Source organism: Pan troglodytes, chromosome 20, assembly GCF_028858775.2.
Source record: "Pan troglodytes isolate AG18354 chromosome 20, NHGRI_mPanTro3-v2.0_pri, whole genome shotgun sequence".
NCBI classification, from domain to species: Eukaryota; Metazoa; Chordata; class Mammalia; order Primates; family Hominidae; genus Pan; species Pan troglodytes.
This window is the reverse complement of record NC_072418.2, coordinates 44,410,320-44,421,902: the sequence shown is the minus strand read 5'-3', so window position 1 is coordinate 44,421,902 and position 11,583 is coordinate 44,410,320. Positions and strand designations below refer to the sequence as shown.

Below are 11,583 nucleotides of genomic sequence, written 5' to 3'. Positions count from 1 at the left end.
AGGAGGACGGCCCAGCCCGGCGCGTGCGCACTGGTTACGCAGCATGTTTGCGGCGCGCGCTGCCAGGCGGAAGTGACAACTGTAGCCGCACGTGGGCTCGGCGCGATGGAGGAGGAGATGCATACTGACGCCAAAATCCGCGCTGAAAGTGGAACAGGGTCCAGCCCTCGGGGTCCTGGCTGCAGCCTCCGGCACTTTGCCTGCGAACAGAACCTGCTGTCGCGGCCAGATGGCTCTGCTTCCTTCCTGCAAGGTAAGAACTTCACCCAGGTCTTTCTTTTGGAGAGGGACTACCGTGTACTGTGCAACCGAGTGCCCACCTCCTCACGATACCAGCTGGTAAATGTCACTCCTGCGTTGATGCATGATTTCTTGTCCGATTGAATACTACTAAATACGCAGGGATACACACATCTCTCCCTCACGACTAGAAAGGAGAAGATAGTTCCATCTTTGTAACTATCTCTGAGAATGAGAGGAGGGGCAGACTGTCCGTCCAAGAACTGATATTTCAGAATAGGGAAAATCACCTCGCCAGGGTAAATATCCCCCTTAACTCGATTCCTCCTCCACCCTCCCACCCCCACCCCCCCCACACACACCCTCTAGGTCCTTGCATCCCGGACTGAAGCAAACCTGTCTATTTGCATACTGTGGACTGTGGCGGATCTTTCACCCACGTAAATACTCCTCAAATTGAAGATAATGTCATTGCGCTGGGTTGAGAAATACATCCCCACCGCTACCTCACTGCATCTCTCCACACAAGTAAATATCCCTAAGATTAGGGCAAGTCAAAAAAAAAAAAAAAGATTAGGGCAAGTCTTACCTATAGGGCAAATATCCCCTTTTCCTAGCTAAATAACTCTCAGAAGTAGATTAACTCCAAGAATATTTCTCTTTAACGTTTGAGACGGGAGGCCGGGGGCGGTGGCTCACGCCTGTAATCCCCCACACTTTGGGAGGCCAAGACCTGTGGCTCACCTGAGGTCAGGAGTTCGAGACTAGCCTGGCCAACATGGCGAAACCCTGTCTCTACTAAAAATACAAAAACTAGCCAGGCATGGTGGCGGGCGCCTGTAATCCCAGCTACTCAGGAGGCTGAGGCAGGACAATCACTTGAACCTGGGAGGCAGAAGTTGCAGTGGGCCGAGATCGTGCCATTGTACTCCAGCGTGAGCGACAAAGCAAGACTCTGTCTCAAAAAAAAAAAAAATTGAGACAGCGTCTCACGATGTCACCCAGGTTGGTCTTGAACTCCTGGGCTCAAGCAATCCTCCTCCCAAAGTGCTCATATAGGTATGAGCCACCACGCCCAGCCCCAATACATTTTAACAAAATTTGGCTGCTGTGTTGATTGTGGGGAGTATGGGGGAAAACAGGGAGGTGATGGTGGCTCCAGCCAGAGCAGGAGTAGTGGAGGTGATGAGATTCTGGATGTAGTTTGAAAGTAATACGGACAAAACTTACGTATAGTTTGGTTTGAGTGCGAGGAAAAAGATTCAGGCATAACTAAGGTTTCTGCCCAGATCTGTACAAGTCTGGAAATCAGAAGAGAGACCCAAGCTGGACATAGGCAATTTGGAACTCTCTGGCTATATAGATGGTATTTCAGGCTATTGCCTGAACGAAGTGAGTGCAGATGGAAAAGAGAAGAGGTCCCAGGACCAAGCCCTAGGCCTTCCAACTTGAGCAGTCAGAGACATGTGACAAGCTAGCAAAGGAGACTCAGAAGGAACGCCCAGAGAGTTAGGGGGAAACCAGGAGATGGTGGTGACCTGGGGCCAAGAAAAGAGCATGTCTGAGATGTGAGGGCTGACCAGCTGTTTCAGCCTTACTGACAGCCGGGTCATGAGAGGGTTGATCATTTGGAGGTCAGTGGTGACGATGTTGAGCTGCCGCAATGGAGTGGTGGGGTCACAGAAAAGGAAGAAGAGGCAGCTGTTCAGGAGTTCTGCTGTAAGAGGATCAGATAAGTGGGGCAGGAGTTGTAGATTGTTGTGGGGTCAACAGGGGAGAGAATTGCTGGAGCCACGTCTTCAAGAAGGTGAGAGGGGAGAGACTTGTGCTCAGGCAAAACACAGGCAGTTCATCTGGAGCCAGAGGCAAGTTCTGTTTTGGTAACTTCTCCAGTCCTCAGGGCAGTTTCTCCTGGAACTAAGCATACCTTCCGTGTAAGGGCAAATTGGGCTTCCCAGGAAATACGGCCTTAACCAAGGACCTTCCCAGGCCCTCCCTCAGGCTTAGCGCTTATGCTGAATTGAGATACCTAAAGTTTCTTCGAACCTAAGAATTAAGAAGGGGCCGGGTGCAGTTGCTCACACTGGTAATCCCAGCACTTTGGGAGGCCTCTGAGGTCAGGAGTTGTTTTTTTTTTTTTTTTCTTTTTTTTTTTTTTTGAGATGGAGTCTCGCCCTGTCGCCCAGGCTGGAGTGCAGTGAAGCGATCGTGGCTCACTGCAACCTCCACCTCCCGGGTTCAAGCGATTCTTCTGCCTCAGCCTCCTGAGTAGCTGGGACCACAGGTGCGTGCCACCACGCCCGGCTAATTTTTGTGGTTTTTAGTAGAGACGAGGTTTCACCATGTTGGCCAGGCTGATCTTGAACTCCTGACCCTGTGATCCACCTGCCTCGGCCTCCCAAAGTGCTGGGATTACAGGCGTGAGCCACCTCACTTGGTTGAGGTCAGGAGTTCTGAGACCAGATTGGCCAACATGGTGAAAACCCATCTCTACTAAAAATACAAAAATTAGTCGGACGTGGTAGCACGTACCTGTAATCTCAGCTACTCTGGAGGTTGAGGTACAAGAATCACTTGAGCCTGGGAGGTGGAGGTTGCAGTGAACTGAGATTGCGCCACTGCACTCCAGCCTCCTGGGTGACAGAGGGAAACTCTGTCCCAAAAAAGAAAATAGAGACAGGAGTCTGACTATGTTGCTCAGGCTGGTCTCAAACTCCTGGCCTCAAGCAGTCCTCCCACCTGGGCCTCCATAGTGCTGGGATTACAGGTGTGAGCCACCATGCCTGGTCTAAAATGTTTTTTTTTTTTTTTTTTTTTTTTTTAGACTAAGCCTTGCTGTTATTGTCCAGGCTGGAGTGCAATGGTGCGATCTCGGCTCACTGCAACCTCCGCCTCCCCGGTTCCAGCAATTCTCCTGCGTCGGCCTCCCAAGTAGCTGAGATTACAGGCACCCACCACTATGCCCAGCTAATTTTTGTATTTTTAGTAGAGACGGGGTTTCACCATGTTGACCAGGATGGTCTCAAACTCCTGACCTCAGGTGATCCACCCACCTCAGCCTCCCAAAGTGCTGGGATTACAGCAGACAGTACTAGAAGCCAGGCTGTTTATTTCTTAGGTTTTACCTCCTGTACCCCGTTCATAGCTTCTGGGGAAATAAGGAATCAGGATTCATTCCAGATATTATCCCTTTCTCAGGTATCCAGACTGATGCAAAATTTGGGGGCCAGTGCCTAAGGGAAGAGCTGGGCTGGGGAAGCTTTCGAAAGAGAAGTTGAGAGCAGCTGCAGTAAGAGGGAGGATGGTTAGCTTTCAGGAAGAACTTCCTGTTAAAAGTTACTAATACCAGCCGGGCACAGTGGCTCACGCCTGTAATCCCAGCACTTTGGGAGGCAGGCAGATCACGAGGTCAGAAGTTCGAGACCAGCCTGACCAACGTGGTGAAACCCAGTCTCTACTAAAAATAAAAAAATTAGCCAGGCGTGGTGGCGCGCGCCTGTAATCCCAGCTACTCAGTAGGCCGAGGCAGGAGAACTGCTTGAACCCGGGAGGCAGAGGTTGCGGTGAGCCGAGATTACACCACTGCACTCCAGCCTGGGCGACAGAGCAAGACTCCATCTCATTAAAAAAAAAAAAAAAAAAAAAAGTTACTAATATCAGGGCCAGGCGTGGTAGCTCACGCCTGTAATCCTAGCACCTTGGGATTACAGTTGCCCAGGAGTTCGAAACCCGCCTGAGCAACATGGCAAAATCCCCTCTCTACTAAAAATATAAAAATTAGCCAGGCATGGTGGCACATGCCTGTAGTTCCAGCTACTTGGGAGGCTGAGGCGGGAGGATCACTTGAGCCCAGAAGGTCGAGGCTGCAATGAGCCGTGATGGCACCACTGCACTCCAGCCTGGGCAATGAGAGTGAGACCCTGCCTGAATGCCTGAATGGACGAATGTTACTAATACAGCTAAAGTCTGTTGCACATTCAGCGTGAGCCCCGCAGTGTTCTAAGTGTTTTCTGTGAATTGTGTCCTTTGATCCTCACAAGACGCTAGCGGGGAGGGACTGCTATTTTCCCCATTTTACAAATGAGAGAAATGAAGTGAGTGCTCAAAGAATCAGTACCAACAAATGGCGGGGGTGACGTGGGGAGCCCTGGCCGTCAGGCTCAGTGCCACAAATGGGGCCCCAGGAGCAGGGAAGCTGTGAGTGAGGCCCTCCCTGCTGTCTCCTCAGGTGACACCTCTGTCCTGGCGGGTGTGTACGGGCCGGCCGAGGTGAAGGTCAGCAAAGAGATTTTCAACAAGGCCACACTCGAAGTGATCCTGAGGCCGAAGATCGGGCTGCCTGGTAATTGGGCCCTGCTGAACCTCTGAATGGTGCCCAGTTTGTCAAAATCGCCCCCCGAGCTCTTCCCTACCAGCTGCCCCGAGTCTCCACTCCCCGCTTTGGTCTCCACTCAGCTGTTTCTGTCTTTAACTCTCTGCCTCTAATTAATAACTCATCTTCTGTTGCTTCTCTCTCTGCCTCTAATTTCTCCCTCCCTCTTTTCTCCCTCTCTCTGCCTCCACTCTCATTCATTCCATTAACCTGTTTTTCTTTTATTTATTTTTATTTATTTATTTATTTTTTGGAGACAGTGTCTCGCTCTGTCACCCCGGCTGGAGTGCAGTGGCACGATCTCAGCTCACTGCAACCTCTGCCTCCCAGATTCAAGCAATTCCCCTGCCTCAGCCTCCCGAGTCGCTGGGATTACAGGCACGTGCCACCATGCCCACTAATTTTTTGTATTTTTTTAGTAGAGATGGGGTTTCACCATGTTGGCCAGGATGGTCTTGATCTCCTGACCTTGTGATCCACCCACCTCGACCTCCCAAAGTGCTGGGATTACAGGCATGAGCCACTGCGCTCAGCCTTTTTTTTTTTTTTTTAATTTAATTTTATATTTTTAAGATGGAGTCTTACTCTGTTGCCCAGGTTGGAGTGCAGTGGCTCGATCTCAGCTCACTGCAACCTCTGACTCCCAGGTTCAAGCAGTTCTCCTATCTCAACCTCCTGAGTAGCTGGAATTACAGGCGTGAGCCATCACGCCCGGCTAATTTTTGTATTTTTAGTAGAGACAGCATTTCACCATGTTGGCCAGGTTGGTGTCAAACTCCTGACCTCAAGTGATCCGCCCGCCTCAGCCCCCCAAAGTGTTGGGATTACAGGTGCGAGCCACTGTGCCTGGACCATTAACCTGTTTTTCCACCCTTTTACCCTCATATCCCTCAGTCCCCACTGACTGGGCCTGCTAGGGTGGGAGTGGGCGTGGGTAGCAGCACAGACATGGAACTCCCAAGTCTTCTTCCCTTGGATGGTTCCCTTGGTGGATGCTGGAGGTAGCAGGGGTCAGTGGATGGCAGTCAGGCCTTGCCTTCTTCCCACTGGAATCTTCCATCATCCCTGCAGGTAACTGCACCATCCCAGGCTGAGACCGTGAGCCCTTTCTGGGAGTTTGGGTGAGGCGTATGGAGGAAGGTGAGTCAAATGAAGGGGAAGACCCTGAACCTCTCTTCAATTTCCCCAGGTGTTGCAGAGAAGAGCCGGGAGCGGCTGATCAGGAACACGTGCGAGGCGGTGGTGCTGGGCACGTTGCACCCCCGCACCTCCATCACCGTGGTGCTGCAGGTTGTCAGCGATGCCGGCTCTGTATCCTTTCTCCCAGGCCTCCTCCTCCAGGAAGTCTCCTGATTGCTTCCCTTCTGGTGGATACATATACCCTCACTGTTAGCCAGAAAGCCTTCAAACACTTGACAGGTACCAGCTCACTGAAGAAGGAGAGCAAACAGCCTGGGTGCTTACTTATGTGCCAGGCACTGTTCTGTGTGCCTTATGCACATTAACTCATGTAATACAGCACATGCCCTTATGATCCCCGTGGAAGTGGCAGAGCCAAGACTTAGACCCAGACCGTCTAGTTCTAGAGCCCACGGACCCTGGCAGATGAGTGTTCTTATGTTCGCATGTTTCAGGTGACAAAACTGAGGCCCAGAGAGGGGAAGGGGCTTGCCCAAGGTCACACAGCTGGAAGGCAGCACAGGCAGGACTCAAGCCCAGGCCAGTCTGACTCCAGAGCCTGTGCCAATCACTTCTTTTGTTTTTTGGGTTTTTTTGTTTGTTTTTGAGACAGGCTCTCACTCTGTCACCCAGGCTGGATGCAGTGGTGCAATGTCAACTTACTGCAACCTCTACCTCCCGGGCTCAAGCGATTCCCATGCTTTAGCCTCCTGAATTACAGGTGGAATTACAGGTGCCTGCCACCACGCCAGGCTAATTTTTGTATTTTTAGTAGAGACGGGGTTTTGCCGTGTTGGCCAGGCTGGTCTCGAACTCCTGACCTCGAGTGATCAGTCCACCTTGGCCTCCCAAAGTGCTGGGGTTACAGGCGTGAGCTACTGTGCCTGGCTGGCAATCACTTCTACTCGGCACCTCAGTGGATTTCAGGCCCTCAGTGCTGGGGGCGCCCTGAGCAGACAGCAGCTGAGTCAGGAGCGTGGCCTTGTAAGATCTCCATGTCTGAGGTGCGGGAGGTTGAGGTTGAGGACTAGAATTAGACACTGTAGAAGGCTTTACTGGAACGTGGCCCTGAACTGGACAGACATTTTATGGATGGGCAGAGAGAGAAGGTATTGTGACCCCATTTTACAGAAGTGGAAAGTGAAGCCCAGAGGAAGTGGTGGAGGATCAGCAGCAGAGCTGGAACCGGTTGACTAAAGCTGTGGTCTTTGTCTGGCTCTTAGGCCTGGAGAAGAAACACATTAGGAAACTGAGGCAGAGCCAGCTGACTCCCAACCTGTGCTCTCTTTCCACTGTGAGCTTCCTGCATGCAGCAACGAGGTGGCTCTTCCTCCATTGCCCTGCCAGCTCTGTCACCGGGGAGTGGCTGCTACCCAAGTTTCGGGCCTGGCTTTGCCAGTGCCTCCCCCTCCTGTCTTTGGAAGGTTTCTTCCCCTCTCTGACCCTATTTGCCAACAAATGTGTGGTACGTACTTCAGTACATACCTATTGAATATTATTATATTCCCCATCTAACAGATGAGGAGATTGAGACTCAAGGAGTAAGTCACTTGTTCAAGGTCACACAGCTGAGAGAGCAAAACTAGGTCTGGAACCCAGGGCTACTTGATCCCCGGACCACTTTTAACCACTCTGCCATACTGCCCTTCTGTGACCGATTAGTGATGTCTGCCATAGGCATCAGCCTGGTGGAGGGAGGCATGGATCTGCTCTGCTGGCCAGGCCTACAGTAGAAACTTCTTAGGCTGGGCGTGGTGGCTCACGCCTGTAATCCCAGGACTTTGGGAGGCCGAGGCAGGTGGATCACCTGAGGTCAGGAGTTTGAGACCAGCCTGGCCAACATGGTGAAACCCCGTCTCTACTAAAAATACAAAGATTAGCCGGGTGTGGTGGTGGGTGCCTGTAATCCCAGCTACTCAGGAGGCTGAGGCAGGAGAATTGCTTGAACCCAGGAGGTGGAGGTTGCAGTGAGCCGAGATCACACCATTGCACTCCAGCCTGGGCAACAAGAGCGAAACTCCATCTCCAAAAAAAAAAAAAAAAACTTAACCATTTCCTGTGGTGCTCAGCTTCTGGCCTGTTGTCTGAATGCTGCCTGCATGGCATTGGTGGATGCAGGTGTGCCCATGCGGGCTCTCTTCTGTGGGGTCACCTGTGCCCTGGACTCTGATGGGACCCTCGTGCTGGATCCTACATCCAAGCAAGAAAAGGTAGGTGTGAAGACCAGGGTGGCTGAAGGGCAGAGGCCAGACAGCTCCCCGTCCCTTCCTCCAGGCCTCGCTTCTCTACAGACAGTCGGCTCATGCCACCTCAATCCCACTTAGCAAGGGCTGCTCTAATCATCATGGTTCATTTAGCAGCAAGTGCTGGAAACCCAGCTCAGACTTGCTTAATTAGAAAGGAAATGTGGGGCCGGGAGCGGTGGCTCACGCCTGTAATCCCAGCACTTTGGGAGGCTGAGGTGGGTGGATCACCTGAGGTCGGGAGTTCGAGATCAGTCTGACCAACATGGAGAAACCCCATCTCTACTAAAAATACAAAATTAGCCAGGTGTGGTGGCACACGCCTGTAATCCCAGCTACTCAGGAGGCTGAGGCAGGAGAATCGCTTGAACCCAGGAGGCAGAGGTTGTGGTGAGCCGAGATCGTGCCATTGCACTCCAGCCTGGGCAACAAGAGTGAAACTCCATCTCAAAAAATATAAATAAATAAACTAGAAAGGAAATGTATGGCCAGGTGTGGTGGCTCACACCTGTAATGCCAGCACTTTGGGAGTCTGAGGCAGGCAGATCACCTGAGGCTGGGAGTTCGAGACCAGCCTGGCCAACATGGCAAAACCCTGTCTCTACTAAAAATACAAAGGTTAGCTAGGCATGGTGGCACACATCTGTAATCTCAGCTACTCGGGAGGCTGAGGCAGGAGAATCACTTAAACCTGGAGGGTGGAGGTTACAGTGAGCTGAGATCGCACCACTTCACTCCAGCCTGGATGAAAGAGTGAAACTCTCAAAAAATAAAATAAAATAAAACCAGGACTTTAAACACCATCAGGATGTCCTTGCCTCACTTCTCGTCCCTGCCTTTCTCTGCACATCAGCTTCATTCTTTCTGTCCAGCACCTTTCCTGAGGCTGGGACTGACCCCTTAAGCTCCATTTCCATCCTAAGAGGCTCAAAAGCAAACGAGAAGAGAGTTTTCCTCGTCGGCTCAGGTGCAGTGTCCTAAGCTCAAGTTATTCTGAGTTTTCTGCCCAGTGCTATAATGGTCCCCTCTAGTCAAGAAGACGGAAACCACTTGGAGGGTTTCAGATGGAGGGAGTTAAATGCAGGGACTTTGTAACAACAGTGTTGAGGAGCTAGAGGAGGAAAAAGGAAGCAGGAGTGACACCCAGAGATGAGAAACCCCTCCCAGACCTGGGCTGAACCTGTGAGCCACCTCCTGTTCTGTCGTGTTGGAGACATCATCTCAATTGGTTCTGGATGCACATAGCATGTCCTGCTTCTGCCCTGGCCACTGAGGTCCAGAACCCACCCCACCTCCATGGCTGTCACACAGCCACAGCCATCAGCACCTGCCATTGTCCGTGAGGACCAGGATGCTGCTTTTCTTCCATTCTCCCACCTCATTACTGATGGAAACTAGCAGGTAAGGGAGTCTGGGAAATACAGCTTGCTGGCTTCCAGCCCCTGTGGGACAGAGCATGGAAGGGGGACTGGGAGGCCGAGAGGTACCAGATAAGTGAGTGGCACAATGGCTAGCCCCTTGGGGCAGGAATACTGAGCTTGGAAGCCCCTGTCAGAACCACGTGGTTGGAATAAGGGGCATGGAGTACAGTTCTACAAAGGAAAGGCAGAGGGCTATACCCAGGGAAGTAGGGAAGGGGTAGCGCAGACAAAAAATGGCTGCGCTTGATGCTTGATAGGTGAGCGCCTGGCTATGGAAAGGGAGAGGCCTGGAGGCCAAGGGTCCGGAGTCCCCTCAGTGGGACTGGCTGCAAGTGTGTGGTGGGAAGGGGAGCGTTGAGACAGGATCTCACTGTTGCCCATGCTGGAGTGTAGTATGATCACAGCTCACTGCAGCTTCAAACTCCTGGGCTCAAGCAGTCCTCCCACCTCTGCCTCCTGAGTAGCTGGGAACTCAGACATGCACCCCCACACCCAGCTACCTTTCTTGTTTTCTTTTCTGAGATGGGGTCTCCCTCTGTTGCCCAGACTGGTCTTGAATTTCTGGCCTCAAGCAGTGCCCTGCCTTGGCCTCTCAAAGTGGTGAGATTATGGTCATGAGCCACTGTGCCTGGCCAAAGGACTGGCTGAGATTTTATCTGAGGGGAAGGTCCTAGGTCCCCCACCGCCTTCTACCCCTTGTCCCTAGGAGGCCCGGGCAGTCCTGACCTTTGCCCTGGACAGCGTGGAACGGAAGCTGCTGATGTCCAGCACCAAGGGGCTCTACTCAGACACTGAGGTACCAGCATGGGGATGAGGGGAAAAGCCAGAACCTTCCTTCCCACTGACATACGGTCTTGTCCCAACTCTGCCCTGGATTCTGAGAGGCTTCAGGAGAGCCTCTTACATTTCTTCTTGTAAAAAGGGAGTTTTCAAACTTTGTGGACCCAGAAACCTTTGCGGAAATGTTTAAGGGAAGCCCAATTTATAACACAGGCAAAAAGAGGATGAGCTCAGTTTGAAGTCAGAAGAGGGCATGTGATGGTCCCCCAGCTCCCAGCTCAAGAGTGGTGAGCCATGGGAATTCCAGGTCTCAGGCTAAGGGGCAGAGCCTGGAAACTCTTGGACATGACTGTCTGCAAAAGCATGTCCAACCTGGACCTCAGGAATCTAGGAATACATGGCAGTGAAGACTGGGAGTCTCTTGATTCCATGGCTCTTAGATTATTTGGGCTGAAGGGGACTGTGGCTGTAAAATCCCAAGACCACTCCAATTCTGTGCACTCTCCAGTTCCATAGCTCTGCACAGCTGGGGCCTCCTCCAAGGTGTGAGGATGCCTGATAGGTCTGAGTCCTGTTGCTGTCAGAATCTGATCCTGAAGTCCTTCTCCCTCTTTTTATTTCTCCTGATCTCTAAGAAACAGTTCATGAAATGGGAAATAATCCCTCACCACTTGCCTCACTTGGGGGCAGGGGAGTGATGGGAGGTTAAGGGAGTCAGGTGGGGTCAGCAGAACCTCCTGGGTCAGCCAAGTCGTGTGTGCATGAAGGGCTCGGCCCCCAGCACCGACCGGTCTCTCCCCCGCAGCTCCAGCAGTGCCTGGCTGCGGCCCAGGCCGCTTCGCAACACGTCTTCCGTTTCTACCGGGAATCGCTGCAGAGGCGTTACTCCAAGAGCTGAGGCAAGCTGGGGCAAGGGGCCGCTCCCATTGCCTCCACCCACTCACCCCCTACAGCCTGAAGCAAACCAGCAGCCCAGCCTTGCCTCTCTGACCCATGGGTTCCTTGAGCCTGCAGCTCTGTAACCACAGGGCTCCTGTGGGGAGGCCTTGGCCTGTGACAGCCCCCAGGCCTGGGGGCACCGATCCCCCCAGCAAGGATAACATTCAAAGGAGCTCACATTTATGGAATGGATGAATCAATAAATTAATTCACTTTAACAAATGTCTGTTGAGCACCCATCGTGTGCAGGCCCTGCTAGTGAGATCCCAGAGGAGCAGGGAGGTAAACTGGAATTTGTCAGATGGTAGTAAATCTATGAAAAAGTAAAAAGCAGGGAACAGGAGTTTGGGAGAGTCCCTTTATGGAGGGCAAATTGAGTACATCAGGCATCAGTGCCTTCACAGAGCAG

General features: G+C 52.1%; 1 protein-coding gene across 1 annotated transcript; it reads left to right on the top strand.

The window, feature by feature from the left end:
* Positions 1 to 8: 8 nt before the first annotated feature.
* Positions 9 to 11,396, top strand: EXOSC5 (exosome component 5). The gene is made up of 6 exons (XM_001152170.7): positions 9 to 253; positions 4,469 to 4,582; positions 5,802 to 5,923; positions 7,861 to 8,001; positions 10,162 to 10,251; positions 11,041 to 11,396. Exons 1-6 carry the CDS (start codon positions 106 to 108, stop codon positions 11,131 to 11,133), a joined length of 708 nt encoding a protein of 235 aa, XP_001152170.1. The 5' UTR covers positions 9 to 105; the 3' UTR covers positions 11,134 to 11,396.
* Positions 11,397 to 11,583: the final 187 nt, after the last annotated feature.